The 20,474-nt window shown below is 48.8% G+C and overlaps 3 protein-coding genes and 5 non-coding genes across 9 annotated transcripts in view; 7 read left to right on the forward strand and 1 right to left on the reverse strand.

Moving 5' to 3' along the window:
- Nucleotides 1-1,694: 1,694 nt before the first annotated feature.
- Nucleotides 1,695-5,049, reverse strand: LOC118223608 (spermatogenesis-associated protein 24-like). Its single transcript, XM_035410351.1, has 6 exons — nt 4,844-5,049; nt 4,145-4,198; nt 3,878-4,008; nt 3,728-3,798; nt 2,597-2,699; nt 1,695-2,115 (listed from the first exon to the last, which is right to left on the reverse strand). The coding sequence occupies exons 1-6, from the start codon at nt 4,940-4,942 to the stop codon at nt 2,043-2,045; spliced, it is 531 nt and encodes a 176-aa protein (XP_035266242.1). The 5' UTR covers nt 4,943-5,049; the 3' UTR covers nt 1,695-2,042.
- trnav-aac lies at nt 2,818-2,890 on the forward strand. Its single transcript has one exon. It is a non-coding gene; the product is annotated as a tRNA-Val (tRNA).
- trnav-cac lies at nt 3,240-3,312 on the forward strand. Its single transcript has one exon. It is a non-coding gene; the product is annotated as a tRNA-Val (tRNA).
- A 1,038-nt stretch (nt 5,050-6,087) lies between the features above and the next one.
- trnav-aac lies at nt 6,088-6,160 on the forward strand. The gene has a single exon. It is a non-coding gene; the product is annotated as a tRNA-Val (tRNA).
- Nucleotides 6,161-6,438: 278 nt separating this feature from the next.
- trnav-cac lies at nt 6,439-6,511 on the forward strand. Its single transcript has one exon. It is a non-coding gene; the product is annotated as a tRNA-Val (tRNA).
- A 259-nt stretch (nt 6,512-6,770) lies between these two features.
- trnav-cac lies at nt 6,771-6,843 on the forward strand. The gene has a single exon. It is a non-coding gene; the product is annotated as a tRNA-Val (tRNA).
- A 1,821-nt stretch (nt 6,844-8,664) lies between these two features.
- On the forward strand, nt 8,665-13,868 carry slbp2 (stem-loop binding protein 2). Of its 2 annotated transcripts, none has more exons than XM_035410350.1 (8): nt 8,665-8,829; nt 9,141-9,275; nt 9,422-9,502; nt 9,614-9,721; nt 10,266-10,404; nt 11,454-11,645; nt 11,863-11,974; nt 13,001-13,153. In XM_035410350.1, the coding sequence occupies exons 1-8, from the start codon at nt 8,783-8,785 to the stop codon at nt 13,021-13,023; spliced, it is 837 nt and encodes a 278-aa protein (XP_035266241.1). In that variant the 5' UTR covers nt 8,665-8,782; the 3' UTR covers nt 13,024-13,153. The 2 variants fall into 2 exon arrangements, with proteins under 2 accessions (XP_035266241.1, XP_035266240.1); XM_035410349.1 differs by having other exon boundaries at nt 8,667-8,829; nt 10,266-10,412; nt 13,001-13,868.
- A 934-nt stretch (nt 13,869-14,802) lies between these two features.
- The window catches only part of LOC118223605 (protein FAM53C-like), a 13,634-nt gene continuing 7,962 nt past the window's right edge, over nt 14,803-20,474 (forward strand). The window contains 2 exon segments of the mRNA XM_035410348.1: nt 14,803-14,860; nt 18,663-18,918. Coding sequence (XP_035266239.1) covers nt 18,838-18,918 — 81 coding nt within the window. The 5' untranslated portion in view covers nt 14,803-14,860; nt 18,663-18,837.

Genomic DNA, 20,474 nt, shown 5'->3' on the forward strand with positions numbered 1-20,474 from the left:
GAACCAGCGGACCTCCTCGCACAGGTGAGCAGAGGTTTTGAGAAAAACGCCAGCGAGGAAAAACGCCTTGGTTACATAAGTCTGTATAACGTTTCATCACGCATACTTCAGGCACAGTTCATAGAAGGCTCCGCCATTTTGGAATCCAACATTGATTCCATATCTGCGGAGTTAAAGGTTGTGTCCTGGGGTGACAGGGGAGTCTTTTCAGGTTACGGGCAGAGCGCTGGCCGCTGCAGGTGGCACCTGCCCCTGCCGCCAGTGCCAGGGATGGAGAGCGCTCCCCCAGTCAAGGTGCTTGGGTCCGTGCGGGTTGCCTTGGTTACCCAGGGCAGGTTGCCTTGGCAGCGCCCACCACCTGAAGTGACGCACGCCACCTGCTATCGCTTCACAAGCCGGGAGGAGGAGACGTTTCATGTGCACGTAGCTCCTGGAACTGTCAACCAGAGGCCAACAGCATGGGTTACAGTAGGCGTCTTACAGTACATACCGATAAATCTCTACTGCGACTGTCCTTCAGTTCCCCCCCCCCCCCCCCCCCCCCCCCCGGCCCCGCCCGCCCCCCCCCCCCCCCCCCCCCCCCGCCCACAACGTTACTGAAGCAGCAGCACACTCAGAAGGAAAGAATTCCCAGCTCCCCGGATAGGCCTGAGTGGATTACAGGAGGAGAGCGGCCACATTTCGCTTCCAGCAGTCACTGCGACACGTTCAAACCCGCCCCCGAGCTGCTGCGCCCCGTGAAAACTATGCCCTCATACGTCAAGAAAAAAAAAGCCAGAAGGCTGTGCCTACCATGCATAAGAGCGCTCAAAAACAGTTCACAATAAGCCCCCTCGCAACCTTACTGTGAGGACACAGCAGACTGCACACACCTGGCCCTTCCCTGCGCTTTTGAAGCCATTTCACCACGGAAAGGCACATGCTGATGGAGGCCGCGCTGGTAACTTTCCTGGGTCACTTATCTTCCCCAGTCAAGTTAAAGAGGTAGAGGAGGAGCCATAAAAACCAAGGTCCCGGTATGAAGGTCCTACAGCAAGGGGACTGGTTAACTCGCCCTGCTATATCTGTTTCCGTGTGTGGTTGAGCCCCAGGGTCTGGTATCTGCTAAGGCTCTGTTCCAGTGTGTGGTTGAGCCCCAGGGTCTGGTATCTGTTAAGGCTCTGTTTCCGTGTGTGGTTGAGCCCCAGGGTCTGGTATCTGCTAAGGCTCTGTGGATGGGACCCAAGAGTCGCTTTTCCACCGCATGGTACCGGCTCAACTCGACTCGACTCTTCTGGTTTTTCATCGGGCACAAGTTGTGGATAGTACCTGGTACCTGGTACCTTTTTAGTATCACCTCCATTGAAGCTCCAAGCGAGCTGAGGCTCTACCAAAAGGTGACGTGAAAACACTGCAGACCACTGATTGGTCAGAGCAACGCGTTTCATGCGGCGTCGCTAATGACAACCAGCCACATTGACGGGGGTATTATCTGCAGTGGGAAACGAATTACCTGGTACCAAAAGCGAGTTGAGTCGAGTTGAGCCGGTACCATGCGGTGGAAAAGCGGCTATGGTCTGGTATCTGTTAAGGTTCAGTTCCAGTAGTGTGGATGGGCCCCATGGTCTAGTATCTGTTAAGGCTCTGTTCCAGTGTTTGGACGGCTTTTTTAATCAATGTCAAAGAGAGTCCTGCTGCATGAATAAAACAGCAGGATTTTTTCACTTCATTTTATTATTCTTAAAAAAAAAACCCAGCATGGACGCACATCAACAATGCACAGCATGCAATCATTAACACTTCTTAAACCTCTGCTGTCCCCTGATTCTTCAGTACTGTTACACTGTATGTCTAAATATATCCCACAGTGGTCCAAATTGCGTCACATCTGCAGTACTGCCGTCCCTAAGTGGGCAATGTCTTCTGTGTTCTTCTGTCCCCAGTGCGGGCAGTGTTGCTATAGCGACGGTGTCTGTTTTGGTTCCGGCCGGGTCCCATTGCCTACGGTGTGGCCGGTCCGTAGCGGTTTGGCGGGGTGAGCTGCGGGTGGGCGTGCCCTCCGCTCAGCTCCTCTGCAGAACCCGGGCCATGTACTCCTCCTGCTGCCTCTGGATCTCCAGGTCCGTCAGCCGGGCCCTGCGCAGGACAAACCCGCGACAGCCCGTCAGACTACCCCGCCATTTTGAGCACAGATCTGCGCAGGACAAACCCGCGACAGCCTGTCAGACTACCCCGCCATTTTGAGCACAGATCTGCGCAGGACAAACCTGGCGACAGCCCGTCAGAACACCGCCATTTTGAGCACAGATCTGCGCAGGACAAACCCGCGACAGCCCGTCAAAACACCGCCATTTTGAGCACAGATATGCGCAGGACAAACCCGCGACAGCCCGTCAAAACACCGCCAATTTGAGCACAGATCTGCGCAGGACAAACCCGCGACAGCCCGTCAAAACACCGCCATTTTGAGCACAGATCTGCGCAGGACAAACCCGCGACAGCCCGTCAAAACACCGCCATTTTGAGCACAGATCTGCGCAGGACAAACCCGTGACAGCCCATCAAAACACCGCCATTTAGATACAAATCTAGCGAGACCGACGGTCACGAAACTCACCTCAGGGAAATTTTCTGCTTCTCCAGCTTGCTGTGCAGCTCGTTGATTTGATTCTCTTTTTCATTAAGAATGTCCTCACGCTTTAGAATAATAGACTTAATACCTTTCAGAGAGAGAGATAACAGGCATTTATATAGCACTTTTCTCGCACTCAGAGTGCTTCAAAGTGATTAGGGGGGTAGCTCTTCACAATTACTACCCATGGTGCAGTTTCCAGTACAGTTTCCGTAGTGTAGTGGTTATCACGTTCGCCTAACACGCGAAAGGTCCCCGGTTCGAGACCGGGCGGAAACACACTTTTTAACCTTCACACTCTTTATCAGGACTATTCCCAGGGGTCTGTGGGGTGCAATGTCTGCACCTGGTATTTACTCAAACAACGCAGTACTCTCTCGTATTGATTAGACGAGCTTGACTTATTCGGCATGCTGTGAAAACCCTCGGGTGGGCTGTTCTGGGCCGGTTGTTTTATTCATATAGAAACCTTCATCGTAGAAAACAAAATCTTTTTACTACTCGGTGAGCTGATGGGATTATACTTTATTGTAGCAGCCAGATTAATGACAAACTCTAACCAGACACAGGACCACAAGGCGGGTAGTCAGGAGCTCGGGACTCTAGAGCGAGACTTTAGAACATCAAGGTTTCCGTAGTGTAGTGGTTATCACGTTCGCCTCACACGCGAAAGGTCCCCGGTTCGAAACCGGGCGGAAACACACTTTTCGTCTCAGCCCTCTTAACTCCAGGACCTGTGGGGTGTAGTGTCTGCAGGTGTTAACCACTTCACCACTTGAAGTACAGTTATTAGTGAAACAACTGTAACTCAAGGGCAAGTTGTCTGCCTCCTCAATTTTCAGCTCAGCTGCCCCTACCGCACAACACTCCTAAGTGAAGCAAATGTCCTTGCTAGTCATTCCCTGTTTGCGCTGAAGAAAGACCTGTTTATAGAGTCATTGCCCCACCTAGTGTTTCATATAGATTTTATGCAGGTTATTATTCTTAAGAGATTTGAATGCCCATTTTCTACTAGTGCAAGCAAGTAGACATTAAACAAAATAAAAAAAGAATTTTAAAAATGAAAAATAAAATGATACTCATATTGAGACAAAAACAGACGAAGACAGCACTCACGAGCACACTTTGTATTCAACTTGTTGTTTTTAGCCAACTCCTTCCCTGCTTTTGTCTTCTCACTGCGAAGCCTGTTGGAAGTGGCATTGCTTGGTTTCAGTACGTAAAATAAATTCATATACATAAATTCTCCAGTACAGCTATCCTTACGCCTTTTCAAATGTCTCCTTCTCCCTTTCCAGTTTTTGGGTGAGAATTTGTATTTCTCCAATGGCAAAACTTAGTTTTTCCGATTCCTGGGACAGACGCTCGCTTGTCTTTTTATGCTGATGTCTTTCTTCCTGAGGGAAATCACACACACACACACACACAGTTAGCTACTGGCTTAATCACAATTATTTTTGGGTATTGCTTGTTTATGTGATTCATACAGAAGAAAGGAAGATAATTAACAGTCAACGTTACACCTTAACTTACCTTTAGTTCCGAAACAATCCTTTCATATTTGTCAGATGGCACCACACCTTTGTTCTGAAGACACATTACATTACATTACAAGACACAACTACACAAAGCAAAACAATGTGTGTGTGAAGACACACATTTATACTGTTTACTGGGACATTAGTCACAAAAGTGTGTCGGGTCACAATGTCGTAAAATTTCCTTACCGTGAAGAACCTCTGACTTGTTTACATCGTGGACATATGTGATTGAGAGCGAATCTAACCATAATCTTCGCAGTACTTTCGACACAAGCAATGCTGGTGTTGTTCCGCTTTTCGACCACTTCACGCAAATGCGCATGTCAAGCTACACGCTATGCTTAATGAACGATGCCCACTTTTTTTTTTTGGTTTATTTTGTTTTGCTACAGCGTGTAGCTTGACGTGCGCTTCTGCGTGAATGGGCGGGAGTCCAAAAACGGCACAACGCAAGTATTGCTCGCTTGCAGTCACACCTGTGCAGAATGTAAAATCTAAACACGAACGTTAATAAGTCATGGATTATTCACGGTAAGAAGACATTTTAGGACAACGTTATCTACAGCTAACGTCTAGCTAGCCTAATTTACAGCAGAGTGAACTGACTTAAAGTAAGTGAACTCCCTCAGTTAATGTATCGATAGCGATACTGGCTAGCTGACCGTTAGCCAGCCAATATACTGTTGCTTACTTTCTCATTCAAACTCAAAATAACTTGCTGCTGTATCCGAATTACATCCTGTAGTTGTTGAAAAACCACCCCACTTGTGTTCGTCGAATCTCGCTGCATTTTATGGTCGAATAAAACCAAAACCCCAGTACACGAAGCGAAGTGAACATTAGGTTCGCAGCGCTCCAAAACAACGGTTTCTCTCTGCGATTTAGTAAAGTCCAATCAAGTCCTTTTCCAAGACCAAAAATCTACCACTAATCGTTTTCTTTAACCAACCAGAGCTGGCTAATTCACCAAACCGCGGAATGATGTGGCCAATCAGGGCCCGTATCGCTAACGGGCATAATGTGCCTGTCAGGTCCAGCATCCATTCTAAGAATTTACCTTTGATTTTTTAATATACAATTTTGCATTAATTTTAGCAATGCCTTTTGGCTGGATCTTTCAGTTCTGACCTGAGCATTGTGTCTCATAAATTCACATAAGAACTCATGATAGATAAAATATAACTTCTATGAAATAAACTATAACAAACTACATTATGTATCGTCCTATAACTTGATTATACTTGATGTCCTTAATTTTTCATGTTAAAAAGTTTTTTATTCCACTACATTGTGCCATTTAAAAATAATTCTGTACATAATCAAGGTATAGAACAATAGAAAATGTAGTTAGCTACAGTGAATGACCCAGCTAAGTCGACTACCACTGTTTTCATTGCATTCAGACTGTTCAGGGACTCTATGATTTCTGCAGTGATATACTCTTCATCTTGCTGTATGCTTGTCTAAATTAAATATTTTCTCATTTTTCTAAAACATAAAATGCCTGCCATGTTTTTAATTTCACTTTTACTCTTATAGAAAAAAATGAATTGATAACAGCCTGCGACCTTGTGATATTCATAATTTACATACATAAGTTCTGTTTCTTTTGGTACCCTTGCTAGTGTGCTACGCAGGCCTGCTTGATTGACAGGTGGTTGAGTTGGAGTGCTGCAATCGGCTCATGTCGATTGGACGATCTTCACTTATTCAGAATGCAGTAAATACCCTAGGAGGGGATGTCCTGGCCTGGATGATTACCCCCATACAGCACCCAGGAAGTACACTGGTAAGCCGGATATTTTATTCACATAAAAAGACAACTTAGTCGTAGAACACAAACTCATTTTACCACCAGGCAAGCTGATAGGATGTAGGATGTATTGTAGGTGCCGGACTGATCAGCCCAGAAGGGGGCACTTGAAGCATGGCACAGTTTCCGTAGTGTAGTGGTTATCACGTTCGCCTAACACGCGAAAGGTCCCCGGTTCGAAACCGGGCGGAAACACACTTTTCAACGCCCTTAATCAGGGCTATTTAACTCCCAGGTCTTGTGTGGGCTGCAGTCTCTGTGGGTATTTACTGAAATAATGCAGTACTGTCTCATATTGATTGGATGAGCTTGACTTATTTGGTATGCTGTGATTATACTCGGACGTGCTGGTTGTTTTATTTGTATAGAAACCATCATAGAATGCAAAATCATTTTACTTCTAGGTGAGCTGATAAGATTGAACTTTCTAGTCAGGACCTGGGGACCCTCAAGTGATACCATAGAGCATCAAGGTTTCCGTAGTGTAGTGGTTATCACGTTCGCCTCACACGCGAAAGGTCCCCGGTTCGAAACCGGGCGGAAACACACTTTTCGTCTCGGCCCTCTTAACTCCAGTCCTGTGTGGTGTAGTGTCTGCAGCTGTTAACTCAAAGCATGCACTACTTCACCACCTGAGGTGCAGTTATTAGTGAAATCAGGTGACGTAGTGCATGGGTAGGAGGGAGCTATTACACTACATGGCCAAAAGTATGTGGACACCTGAACATACTGGTCATACTGGTTTTCACTGCTTAACTTGAGGCCTACTTATCACTGCCAGGACCGTGTAAGCACTGTTATCAAGGTTTCCGTAGTGTAGTGGTTATCACGTTCGCCTCACACGCGAAAGGTCGCCGGTTCGAAACCGGGCGGAAACACACTTTTAACCTTCTGTAGCATGCCCATGCTCATGCACACTCACACACACCCTCACTCTTAAGCTCGCAGTGTACTCAGTAAGAAGAAAGAACTTCAGGATTGAGAACCACTGGCGAACACTGTTGTCGGTATGCTCAGTGAGAACACCGCACCGTTTAAAGTCACTCCACGCTGCTGGGGCGTGAATAATTACGAGGCAGCTATTAAACGGGGCTGGAATCTCGCTGGAATTTCACTTTCACAGAAGGGGTCTACAGGAGTGAGCTGGATAACTGCACCGAGTAAAACCAGGGACAGCCCTTTTTACTTCAGTCCACGTTCCAGATTTGGGGGTGTCCTGGTTTTACTCGGTGCAGTTATTTGGCCGGCTCCATAATCCGCCGTTGCCTGCCGTACCCCTCCATCGCCACCCGGCCCCGCCCATCATCTGAGCCGACACCTCAGGATTGTCACCTAGCTGCCCACTAATTTGACCAATGTGTGACTGACTGACTGTGTTGGCCACATACTTACACCCTGAGCCAACCAGAGGAGGATAGGTTCCCCCATGAGCCTGGTTCCTTCCCAGGTTTCTTCCTGTCTGCTACAGGGAGTTTTTCCTTGCAACTGTGTTCTTTAGGCTTGCTCCTGTTGAGGTTTTTTGCGGGTTGTCTGGGAAGCGTATTGTGACAGTGGTTTGCGAAATGCACAATATAAATACATTTTGATCAGATTTGAAGTTAATACTCGCTGAGGTAATAAGACACAAACATGCACATGTATAGACACACTGTCCCATTTACTTGTAATATTCCCACTTAAAATGCTAACAGGCTAACAATCGGGACATAAAGAACATAATGAATTCAAATGGGAAAAAATATAACTATAGCTGAAAACATTGTCACAACATCACGACGACATCAATATCATATAGGAACATGTTAGTAGTGAAATAATTGTAGGGACAAGACTTACCGAAACATAGGTACCATGCCAAGTCAGAAAAAAGTTATTTGCAGTCATTTCACATATGAATTTTTTTTGTTGTTGCCATTTTCTCCCCAATTTGGTCGTTATACCAATTCCCCGTGTGTATCACAGTCCTGGCGCCCCGACCAACCAGTAGGAGTCGCTAATGCAAAGATCAGGAGCCGGCTTCCCACCCGCGGACACTGCCAATATTGTGTTCGTAGGAACGTCTGACCAAGCCGGAAGTACCGCTGCCGGGGATTTAACCCGGGTTTCTGCGGTGGTAGGCGAGTGCTTTCATACTCTACACACTATCCAGACGGCCCTCACATTTGTGCTGTTAAGACGGTGTTTTTCAGTCACATAGGAACAACACCACAGTATCAATGTGTGCCAAAAAAATAATTAAAATTCGTGGCGTTCAGAACTACCATAGAGGATGAATGGGGGAAATTGAAAGTCACAAGGGTTATCTTTTAGAAACTGGGCGGAAACCAGTTTTAAACAGTCGCACGTAAATTTGCTTGATTACATTTGCTTGTAAAGAAAGTATTATGGAAATTTTTCCTACTGTCTGAAATCGCTTCTCCAGTTAACTTTTCTTTATTGGGTTTAAAAGGTTTGCGTTCCTGATTACTTTGCAGTGCTCTTTTGCAGTCTGCATTTAAGTTTCACAGTATAGTTTTTATTTTTTGCTTGTATTTTGCTGTGCGTTTGGTAGTAAAATAATTTCAACAATTTTTGTTACTTTGTCTTTTTGTCTGTAAATTAAACGTGTAATCAGAAATAAATCATTTTTCAACGTGTATTTCAGACACGAATGTTTTAAGAGAGACAAAGCCGGGTGGGAAAACGGGAATTAGAGCGAGATCACGCCGCTCCTCCAGTTAACCTGCCAGGTGGGCGGAGGTCATCACACCTGACGCCAATTTAAACCTGACTTGGGAAACATGGCGTGTTTTCTCACTGACCGCAGCTGGATACAGCATGGCAACACGCGTAGACACGGCGCTGCACAGCCCGTCGGAGGCGAGGTTCGTGAAGGTTTCATCGTTCGTTATATCCTGCCATGACTTTGTATACCGTGTAGCTACTTCGAACATTCAAATGGAAAAGCAATGTTGCCAAATCAATCGGTTTTGAGCCCTCAAATTCGGGGTGAAATTATTTGTGTGTAGAAGGATAAAACCGTCTGTCGCGCGCGCTGTGTTGATGCGCGGCATATAATCGGCGTTGATGTGATTCGCTGATCTACCGTTTTGTGATGAACAGCGGTAGACTTTTTTTTTATTTTTTAAGTTTGTTTGTTTGTTCGTTTGTTTATGGGCCTGTTCCACTGTTCCAGGGGATGGTCGGTGCCTCTTTGGCCAGGCCACTGTGAGCCCCCACCGGGCCCTCTGACACCGCCGGGTCATCACTCTTATGGGCTGGAGCCCTGGCTCCTCCCAGGTTGCAGTTCTGTGTATGACCGTTTGGTCAGGTAAGAGCAGAGTCTGTGGCCTGCTGCACCAGGAGGCTTTGTGATGTGAGATTTATTTTGTGTGTGTGTGGGTGGGTGCGCACATGCGTGTGCGTGTGTAAGAACATATCGAGCTTTAAGCCTCCTTCTCCGACGCTCTCCTGTAGTAACTCTGGAACAGCACCGCCACCCCCGCCTGATGTGAGCAGAGATGTTGACGCAGGTGATGTCACGCAGAAGCCTCGCAGGTATGGAGCGCGGGCGTTCGGTCGTGGCTGCCCGTGAACACGCGTGACTTCCTGCTAGCGTCTCTGACCTCCACCGGCCTCCTTTCCCTCTCCACTGCTGTATCGCTACAGATCTTCAATCCTGGAGCGCTGCATCCTCAGGATCTCCACTGCCAGCGTTGCCGTGGGAACGGAGGACGACCTCTGTCCACATCCACAGGACATGGATGGGCTCGGGAGGTCAGATACCTGGTTACCTAGGCAACTATGCATTTTACAGCATTTTCTAATGTTTCCGTATTGTCCACAGTTTCGGCGGGAGAAAACAGGAATATTTTGTTCCCCGTGCACTGAAATACACTCATGCGTCATTATCAGAAGAGTGCTGTTCATCAGGTGTGGTTTAGTGATGGTGTTTTCTTGGAATAGCTGTAAGACCGGCTAGGTTTTGCTTTCTGGTCACTAAGTGTAGTGTTCAGTTTGTCTCTTGCGTAAGTGCTTCAGTGATGCTGCATCTGTAATCGCTGGTCTCGCACCATTGCTCCTGTTAATCAGCCGAAGGCTCTTGTCCTTCTCCTCAGTCATGAGTTGCTTTGGATAAGAGGGTCTGCCATAAGAGGGTCTGCTGAATGCGTGTGATGTCATGCTGAATGCGTGTGATGTCATGCTGAATGAGTGTGATGTCATGCTGAATGAGTGTGGTGTAATACATGCGTATGTGTTGCGTATTTATCTGTGTTGTGAGGTTGTGTGTGTGTGTGGCTTAATGTGCTTTTCTCTGGAGGGCTCAGTCAGAGGCGCACCAGGGCCCCCGATCTCTGGACCCGTCCCGCTGCGAAACCAACGAGGCCGTCCTGAAGCGTCGGCAGAAACAGATCCAGTACGGCAAGAACACCTGCGGCTACCTGAACTACCTGCAGCAGGTGCCAAAGTACGGACTGCGTGTGTGTGTGTGAGTGTGTGTGTGCGTGCGTGTGTGTGTACGGCAAGAACACCTGCGGCTACCTGAACTACCTGCAGCAGGTGCCAAAGTACGGACTGCGTGTGAGTGCGTGTGAGTGCGTGTGTGTGTGTACGGCAAGAACACCTGCGGCTACCTGAACTACCTGCAGCAGGTGCCAAAGTACGGACTGCGTGTGTGTGTGTGAGTGTGTGTGTGCGTGCGTGTGTGTGTACGGCAAGAACACCTGCGGCTACCTGAACTACCTGCAGCAGGTGCCAAAGTACGGACTGCGTGTGAGTGCGTGTGTGTGTGTACGGCAAGAACACCTGCGGCTACCTGAACTACCTGCAGCAGGTTTCAAAGTAAAGACTGCGTGTGTGCGTGTGTGTGTGTGTGTGTACAGCAAGAACACCTGCGGCTACCACAACTACCTGCAGCAGGTGCCAAAGTACAGACTGCGTGCGAGTGTGTGTGTGTGAGAGTGTGCGTGTGTACGGCAAGAACACCTGCGGCTACCAAAACTACCTGCAGCAGGTGCCAAAGTACGGACTGCGTGTGTGTGTGTGCGCGTGTGCGTGAGTGCGCGCGCACTTGGGTGTGTGTGCGTGGGTGACTAGCAATTTGTTAACATTGGAATGTCAAACCAAATCTTCACTGTGGCCAAAACTATTTGGCCAGATTGTGCATACCTAAGATCGACACCCCCCCCCCCCTCCCCCCGTTTCCATAGTAACTATGTTAGTATGTGCTTGTGGAGGTCACGGTGTGTGGAGCCGTGTCCTGCCCACGCCCGGTCAGCCGCGCGCGGTGCGTCTGATTGGCCGTGTCCTGCCCATGCCCAGTCAGCCGCGCGTGGTGCGTCTGATTGGCCGTGTCCTGCCCACGCCCAGTCAGCCGCGTCTGCACGAGCGCCGGATCACCGGCCGGCTGGCGGTCACAGCGCCCGAACCCCAACCCTCTGACTGCGGCGCGGGTGGCACGGTAACGTGGCGGGTTCGCGGTTTTTTTTGATCCCGTGTCTTGTCGCAGGCGGTTGCGTCTCCCCGGGCTCCACCCTCGCACCCCGAACAAGTACCGGCGGTACAGCCGGCGCTCCTGGGATCGGCAGGTCCGGCTGTGGAGGAGGGCCCTGCACGCCTGGGACCCCCCCTCCGCCAGCCCCCACGATGCCTCTGGGCTTTCGCAGACCAGTGCGGATTCACACGACCCGGCGGACCAGCTGTGAGTACCGGTGGGGGTCGGAGCCCCGTACCTGGTGTACCTGGTGAAAACCCGTTTCCCTTCATATCCCGGCTCTCTGACCCTCAGCAGGTGCGCCTGCGGGAATCGCTCGAGAATCCCACCAGACAGGAAGATATACGTATGAGTGTTTGTGCAGGTGGATCATTATATATTTTACTGGTGATTTATTCCCCTGAAGTGTTGGCTCTGCTTTCAGACCGGAGCTGCTGGAGAGGATGAACACGATGCCGAGTTGCAGAGAGGGAGCGGGGGGGAGCCGGGCGGACCCGACGGCCCCACTGCTTCCCCTAACAGCCCTACCTACCCAGGTATCTCCACCTCACTCCCCACTCCCTCCCCTAACAGCCCTACCTGCCCAGGTATCTCCACCTCACTCCCCACTCCCTCCCCTAACAGCCCTACCTACCCAGGTATCTCCACCTCACACCTCACTCCCCACTCCCTCCCCTAACAGCCCTACCTGCCCAGGTATCTCCACCTCACACCCCACTCCCCACTCCCTCCCCTAACAGCCCTACCTGCCCAGGTATCTCCACCTCACTCCCCACTCCCTCCCCTAACAGCCCTACCTGCCCAGGTATCTCCACCTCACTCCCCACTCCCTCCCCTAACAGCCCTACCTGCCCAGGTATCCTTACACACTTCCTGGATCTGGCCGCAGGTGTGACGCGTGTGTGAGGAGAGGGAGGGGCTTGTTTGCTGAAAGCTGGGTTTTTTTGTGCAGGTTGGTTCTGCCGAGCGCTGCTGTGAATGAACAACCAAAAAGGGACGTGGGCCACCTGCGGCTTTTGGTTAATGTTTAATCCACAGTAAAGCGGAGGGAATGTGAAAGTGGAATGAGAACAGGAAGGAGGTACACGTGCTGGTATCAGCGTAAAATCACGCAGCTGTTCAACATTGCCTTCTGGTCCAGCTAACTCCACATCTCCATCCTTGCCTGAGGCTACATTCCAGTAATGTGTCGCTTTATGCGTTTGATTTGTAGTGGTTCTCGGTTGGCATGGATAACTTGTTAGATCTTCAGTGATGTTGGATATGCGCGGTCTGGCCCATTGCTGTTGCTCATGCTGTTTGTGTCACTGCATTTATGCTCTCCCTCACTGTAGGTCTGGAACGAGGCACAGGTAAGTGTTTTCTGTGTGCAGTGCTGCACTTGGAACAGCCCAAGCTGCCCCTCCTCTTTTGGTTTTTCATTCTGTGGTGCATGTGTGAGCGCACGTACATCTGTCTGTGTGTGGACATGTGTGCGTGCACGCATGCATATATGTCTGTATGCTGCTATGTGAGTCTCTCTCTCTCTCCCCCCCCTCCCCCCCTCTCTCCCCCTCCCCCAGGTGGGTGCTCCTGGCCTCCCTGACCCCGCCCCTCGGCCTGCTGACCTGGCGTACTCCTTCAGCACCCTGCTGTCTCCTGAGGAGAATGTGATTGGCTGGCTCAGATTCCTGCTAGAGTCCGACCACACCCAGCATCTGCAGGAGGAAGGCTTCGTCCACAGCAGTGGCTACCATGGAGACCAAAGCCACTGAGCTCCAGCCATGCTGGAGAGCCTTACAGTCATAACTTCCATTTTCAGAGGGACTGTGCTGATCATGAAATCATCCTAGGTTTTTTCTCTTCTTTCCCCCCCTAAAATGTGGCACCACCTCCAAAATAGTTCTGGTTCTACACTCTCACACACACACACACACGCTCCATTTTTAGTTTTCCACTATACACATTGCTGTAACGTAACATATTTAAGAGCTGTTTGAAATAAATGGTAAATTTGTACTTTTTTTCGCCCCTCTCTCAAACTCCCCTGCCTAAGGTCAACCCAGGCAGTCACTACACAATTACATGCTGTTATTTCTCACTTTAATATGTAGTTTCTCATCCTTCATGTTCTGTTCTGCTCTGGGCCTGCCCAGTGCATTGTGGGATTGGAGCCACACCAGCAGTATTTCAGTATAGCCAATGCCCTGTCTGTTTAGTCCTGGTTCTGTTTCACAATTTTGGTCGTGTGTTTTGTTTTTCACCCAGCCCTTCCCTTTCTGTCTCACCATTTCACCGTTTTTAGGAACTGAATTCTTAAAAGGAAAATGGGCTAAAATGACACCTTGTTTTGTGTTTGTTTTTAGTTTTTTTATTTCTTGCTTGTCTGTCATCTTGTACTTGAGTACTGATGCAAAGCAAAATGAATAAAAAGTTCAATATACAGCACAATATACTTCTGTATTATTTCAGGTTTGAACAGAGTTGTCAATTTTGGGTTTCAACTTATTCTTAATAAAAAAATAAATAATCCAACATGCAATGCAACATTTGAGACCAAATAATCCGAATTGCAGTAATCCGAATGTCCACAAGGTGGGAGCAGACATCTGTATCACTAACTCCAGTAGTTGACTGAAATAGTAAGTCCAGGTAAATGTAAAGTGGATTTGTTCCATGTAAAGGTGCAGTTTCTCAACAACGCTGGCGGAAGGTTTCTAGGGGTATTACTAGGGGTATTATAATGTCTGATTTAAGACATCCTTTAAAAACTTCCTCCGTAAACTCTGAACTGCTCTTTAGTTTGAGTCCCACTCCGCCTGCGACCGTAGCGGAGATTGGAACCTTTTTATTGTGTTCGCCATGTTGTTACAATAAAACGTCAACTTTAAAACTAGTAGATATCTGTCGGTCTAAATGAATCAGAAAAAAAAGTGAAACCGAATCTCGGCATTGACCAATAATTCTAACATTAATGGCGTACTTGGTCCAATTACAAGAGTCCGCAAAAAAATGAATTGCATTCTTCACGCTGCAAATTTATGTGTGAAATTTTAATACATACGCTGGTTTGTAAATCCCGAAAGTAGCCCACACAATCCAAATCATAAATTCATCAGCCAAGTAGTTTCCTCTCATTTTATGTTTTTGATCTGCTAATACTTGCTAGGGGTGTGTGCATGTATTCGTGGGCGAATACAGCAGTTAAATGTTTTGTTTAAAAGTCGAAACAACATGTTGCTAACTACTATAATTTTATACTAATATACAATATATAATATTGATCGGCTACTTCACTTTGTATTAATTATTTTAGGAAAAATCAAAAATTATGTTGCAGCCGCACCTACCAATTTGGTTTCTCCCAAAGAGTATTTATTCTTAGCGCAAGGCCGGAGGGTGCTCCGTGCTGCTCTTGGTTGCTAAGGAGACACTCTGGGCAGGTAATACACACGGCCGATAACTAGCTACACGAGAATAAATCGGGGCGACATCACACAACCGCTTGCATTCATTTTCATTGTATCGCCAAAATGGTAACGTTAGTGAATGTAGGTTGCATGTGTTCGATAGCTTGTGAAGTGGCTATCTTATGCTCGATAGTAGCTAACTTAGCGCTGGCTAATGTTCATTTGTGATAGCATTGCAAACTGGCAGGATAGTTTGCGAAAAATGTCAATATGATAACCTGTTTGCTTGCATAGCTATCGTATTGGCATGAGTTACTGACGTCAATAAAAGCTTGTCAGTGGTGAAGGAAAAAACTGAACGTTTCCCGTTGTATTGCCTTCTTTCTTTTTCAAAATGGGACAGTGGGTGCCTTGTTTTTCTTGTCCCGTTATAACTAGCTAGCTAGCCTACTATAGCGCTAGTCTAGACGCGTAAACTGTGCTACGGAGAAGGTGTCATTTAGCTAGACTATTTCGCCTGCTAACGTTAGCTTGCGTGATGGCTAACCGCTTTTGGCTGGTTAGTGAGATGGCTAGCTTGCCCGTGTTAGGGCTACGCGTGCACTGCACTGGTTGCTAGTAAATATTGTGTATTGAATTAGACTATAGCTACGGGATACTGCGCCCAGCTAAAAATAGCACAGTATTGACTCGTTAAGCCTTAATAATGATTAGCTTCCCTAGGTAGCTTTCTGGCTATTTCATGTAATTCTTCCCCCTGTAACGTTAGCTAGCAAGCAAAACTGTACACTGTAACATAATGTCATGGCTAACCCAGTACCGCTAGATTCAGTTCTTTAGTGCTATCGCATGCAGTTTATTAATTTGACCACGTACGTATCTGGGATGATGGTGACGTATAGTTAATGATTAAGCACAACAATATTTTACAATAGCTCTGTAACGTTAGACTAGACTAGCTATTCTGTATTCAGGGCTCCCTGCCCCGTTACTAAGGTAACTGCCAATATATCCATTTTAAATCAGCTCGATTCCACAGCGAGTGAGCCTGTACCCCGGGCTGCGTGTGTCATCCCCAATGAACTCAGTGGTCACCCCCCCACACCCCCCCAACTTGGTCGTGTCCCCGCAATACACCTAGATATCTTGGATTGCTCCCTAATCGGTCCACGTCACACTGTTCATAAAACTCGGTGTTGTCACTTGGTTTTTGTCAGTCGTTCACATTTTCAGGCCACGTTCTGCGGGAATATTTACTTCCACCTCCCCAAAATAATGTTTTTATGGTGAGCAAGGCGATACTATTCTGTGCTTGTGTAGAACACTATATGGTATAGGCATACCAGTGTTTTGCATCAATGAAACTACACACACAAAAAACCTTACCCGCCTTGGATAAAGTAAAACCTTCACCCTTCACGCAGCGGAACGTGTAAAATGTCCGGAATGGGAATGTTAAAGGTCACTGGCTTGCACAAACTGTAATTAATGGGCCCTTATCTAGTTTCCCTTTTGGGTTGAGTCAGACTTTGGAGTTTAAGAAAACTGACCAGGTGGTAAATTTTCAAGCGCGAGGTTTCTCGGTAGCTTTCTCCGAGCCGCGGGAACAGCTCGAAGTTTGGCCGGTGGCAGTTCTGCAAAGCCGTTGCTTCCTGGGCTGTCTGATGGCGTTGTGCTCGCTAATGCGCGATAACCGTGGCCTTGTGTGTGTCGTTCGTTCGTTCTTTCTTGTACAGGGGTTACAATGTCTTGCTCTTTTCCACATTTCAAAATGGCATTTAAAAAAAAAAAAAAAATCTGGGAGAACGTGCTAGTTTCATTTTCACTTCTATTCCGCCCATTTAAAATATAATTTTTTTTGTTTGTTTGGTGCTTTCCCCCTTTTTTTGGGCCTGTGTTGCTGGCTGCTTGCCCAAGATGGGTGTGCGGCTTGGCACTTTGGTTTGGGGGGTTTTTGCACACCCGCACGGGCACCTGTCCCCATTCAGCCGTGAAAGGAGCAGAAACAGATGCTGCACTCTCAACGAGAGAGGGAGAGAGGGAGAGACGGAGAGCGGTATGCTAGCGCTTTTGTGAACTCTCCACCCTGCTCATTGTTCCTGGCGTGTGGGAAACATCCCCGCAGTCACCCAGAACCCGGCCTCAGCTTAAGTCGCCAAGCAAACAGCCGAACTAGAAAAACCAACCGTCTCGCCTGTCCCGAGCTGTTTAAGTAAGGGGATCTGTGCCTGTCACTGGAGCTCTTTTATTGTCTGTGATTAGCATGCAACAGGGTGGCCTTTGGATTGCTGTTTCACCTCCCAGCCCAGCTGGCTGAGTTACAGGAGTGAGGTTTGTGTGCATAGGGCTGGAGCAGGTACAGGTGTGAGGTGTGTGAGGGGTTGTGTGTATGTACAGAGCTGGAGCAGGTACAGGTGTGAGGTGTGTGAGGGGTTGTGTGTACTGAGCTGGAACAGTTACAGATGTGCGGTGTGTGAGTTTGTGTGTACAGGGCTGGAACAGGTACAGCTGTGAGGAGTTGTGTGTGTACTGAGCTGGAGCAGGTACAGGTGTGAGGTCTGTGATTGTCACCTGGGTTCCTTCTTTTTGCAGGAAGTGAGGCCTGTAGGGTTGGGGGTCTTCAGCAGTCACTCCTCTAGGGTGACCAGGTTCCCCAGAGGACCGCGTACCTCACAGACGTTCCCTCTCTTGACTCCTTCATCCCTTCTTTACTGTGTGCTTGTCGTTTGCCCAGACACTCTCTCCCCCCCATCATGTATTGTGCAGCTACTTTCATCCTTTTCCTCCTTCTATTTCTCTCTTTCTCTACTTTTATCCTTTTGTTTATTCAACAGAACCAACATGACATGCATTCAGCTAAAATTACTCACTTGTCTCCACCCTTCCAGAGAAATACGACACGCTTGTTACGACAGTGACGTCAGCCGCGTGAGTTCAGTTGGCTGAAACCCAATCTCCTCTCGTTCCCTTTGAGCCTTTGATCAGGTTCTGCAGGAAGCCAGGGGCTGTAATGCTCAGTTGAGAAATGTGTCAGTTGTGCGGTGTCTGGCGTGCAGTCAGTAGGCTGCGCACTGGTGATTTCGGCGTGGGTGACTGTTTGGCCTCTCTGTGTGCGGCCGTCACTGTGTCTGTGGCTCTCCAAGGAGGTGGGATCGGATTGGTGAACCGGGTCTGTGGCTATAAAGAGAGGTGGTGTGTTTGGTCAGTTGGTCTGTGACCCATCCTGACCACAGTTGAATTGCTGAGGTCTGTCAGGACTCTGGAAATTGTCAAAATAAAGCACATAAAATAATCAGAGTACTTTATTTATTGCAATTATTCTTAGAAGACGACTGTGTTTTTAAATGTTACTCAGGTTTCATAGCTGTGAACCCAAGTTCAAGTGAAATGCACAGTGAACAAAGCCATCCCAAATGAAGTCGTGGCTGCTTGCTGAAGCAGTTCCAGGTTAAACGGCTTTTCACAGAGGTGAAATGCACTTACCCACCTGAGAGTCGAACCCGTAGCTTCAGGTTGTGAAAATGACAGACCCCCAGCTTGGTCCGCACCAGCCCAGGACGCAAGGCTCTGGGTACAGCTGCACGTAGCTAATGGAGACGGAGCCTGAACAGCTGATCGCATGCTGGAGGTGCTGATGAATGAATTATCTGCTTGTTGAAGTGTGAGTGTGAGTGAGTGTGTTTCTCGCAGGTGAGGTAATGGTGGTTTTGAAAGTGTTGATGAATGGACTACCTGCATATTAAAGTCTCTCTCTCTCTCTCTCCCTCCCCCCCCCCCTCTCTCCCTCCTTCCCCCTCTCTCTCTCTCTCTCTCCTCACCCCCCCCCCCCCCTCAGGTGAGATGGTGATGATGTCATTGTCTCAGTGACGTGGGGCGGTCCAGCCCTGGCTGCTGGGAGGCGTGGAGGAGCCAGAGTGGGCGTGGCGCTCGCGGTCAGACGGACAGACGGACGGACGGACGCTCCCCCTCCCCCTCCTCCTCCCCCCTCCCCGACGGTGCGGCGCTTCGCCATGGTGACGCTCATCACGGAGCAGCTGCAGAACCAGAGTCTGGACGAGCCGGCCTATCACAGGGCTTTCTCTCTCAACCTGGTGAGAGCCCGTGACCCCGCCCCCCTGTGCAGACGTGGGACGGACGGACAGACACTGGGACAGATGCCTCCGCTGCCAGGCTACCCCCGCTCTCCATCCTCAGTTCTAGGGCGTGTCTTTAGTACCGTTTCTCAACTACGCTTTTAATGGGATGCGTTTGATGGAACTGCACCTTTTTGGGGGGCGTTTTGAGGCACCTTAATATGCACCTGTTTTCAGTTCTGCTGTAGTCATCGCAAGGAAATGTGTTTGGAAAGGATGTGCTACCGGAAAGATACAAGAAAAGTTATTTCTCTGGTATTTTAAATCTGTTATACAATGTAATGAAATTTGATTGTTTTTTGTTTCCTCCCAAGTGGTGGAAAACGACTGATTCAGCAGCGAATAAGTTTCATTAACAGTTTATGGATTCATTTCAGAGGTGGATTTCTGTCACGCAGGGCTTGAAGCAGGCCATCTGTCAGGTTATTTTTAAAAAAAAAAAAAAAAAAAAAAGGAATTGCAGTTTAATTAACGACCAAATCGATGCATAATTAACTTAAAGTTGTTAGAAAAGGACCGTGTGCCTGGGCCTGGCAGTGCGCTTTTCCCCTGAGTGAGAGCTGCAGCGTGTGCCGCCTGTAAGTGTTTCTGCGCAGCCGTTTCTGAGCTGTTCCTGGGCTGTTCCTCAGCTGTTTCTGAGCTGTTCCTCAGCCGTTTCTGAGCTGTTCCTGGGCCGTTCCTCAGCTGTTCCTAAACTGTTCCTGGGCTGTTCCTCAGCCATTCCTCAGCTGTTCCTGGGCCGTTCCTCAGCTGTTCCTAAACTGTTCCTGGGCTGTTCCTAAACTGTTCCTCAGCCATTCCTCAGCTGTTTCTGGGCCGTTCCTCAGCCGCGCCGCTCTGTTCTCCTAACGGCTAACGGGGTGGCACCGTTTGTGGGGTTAGATCTCCCGTGTGGTCACCGCTCAGAGCGCTGTCATTCCGTCTCCCGCTGGCTCCAGCACGCTCAGCCCCTGACGCCCCGCTGGCTCCAGCACGCTCAGCCCCTGACGCCCCGCTCGCTCCAGCACGCTCGGCCCCTGACGCCCCGCTGGCTCCAGCACGCTCAGCCCCTGACGCCCCGCTGGCTCCAGCACGCTCAGCCCCTGACGCCCTGCCCGTGCAGCGCGGTTCAGCTTTAGGGTGGCGTCGCGCAGGCCAGCGGCGAACGCGTAATTTCCCCTAACGAGTCACGCTTCCTCTCGCCGAGCTGTGGCACGGGAGATGCAGGTTTGAGGTCTGGGGTTTTTTTTTGGCGAGGTCCTGCACTCGCTCTCGCTCTCGCTCTCGCTCCACTGAGACCGCATCCCTGCTCTGAGACGTTAGCGGAGGTTTCGCTACGAGCGCACAGGCGTGCCGTCCTCCCACAGCCGCCCGAAACCTCGCCCTGCCCCGCTCCGCTCCTCTGAGCCACCCGGCTTCTGAAACCGCCTTAAATGTCAGTTTATCTCTGAGACGCTAAAATACAAACTACTGTGTTTAAAGGCATACTATGCTATGGATTTTTTTTAGCCTTGCAGTGGTCCTGCATTTACAAT

The sequence above is a fragment of the Anguilla anguilla genome, chromosome 3 (genome assembly GCF_013347855.1).
Source record: "Anguilla anguilla isolate fAngAng1 chromosome 3, fAngAng1.pri, whole genome shotgun sequence".
Taxonomy (NCBI): Eukaryota; Metazoa; Chordata; class Actinopteri; order Anguilliformes; family Anguillidae; genus Anguilla; species Anguilla anguilla.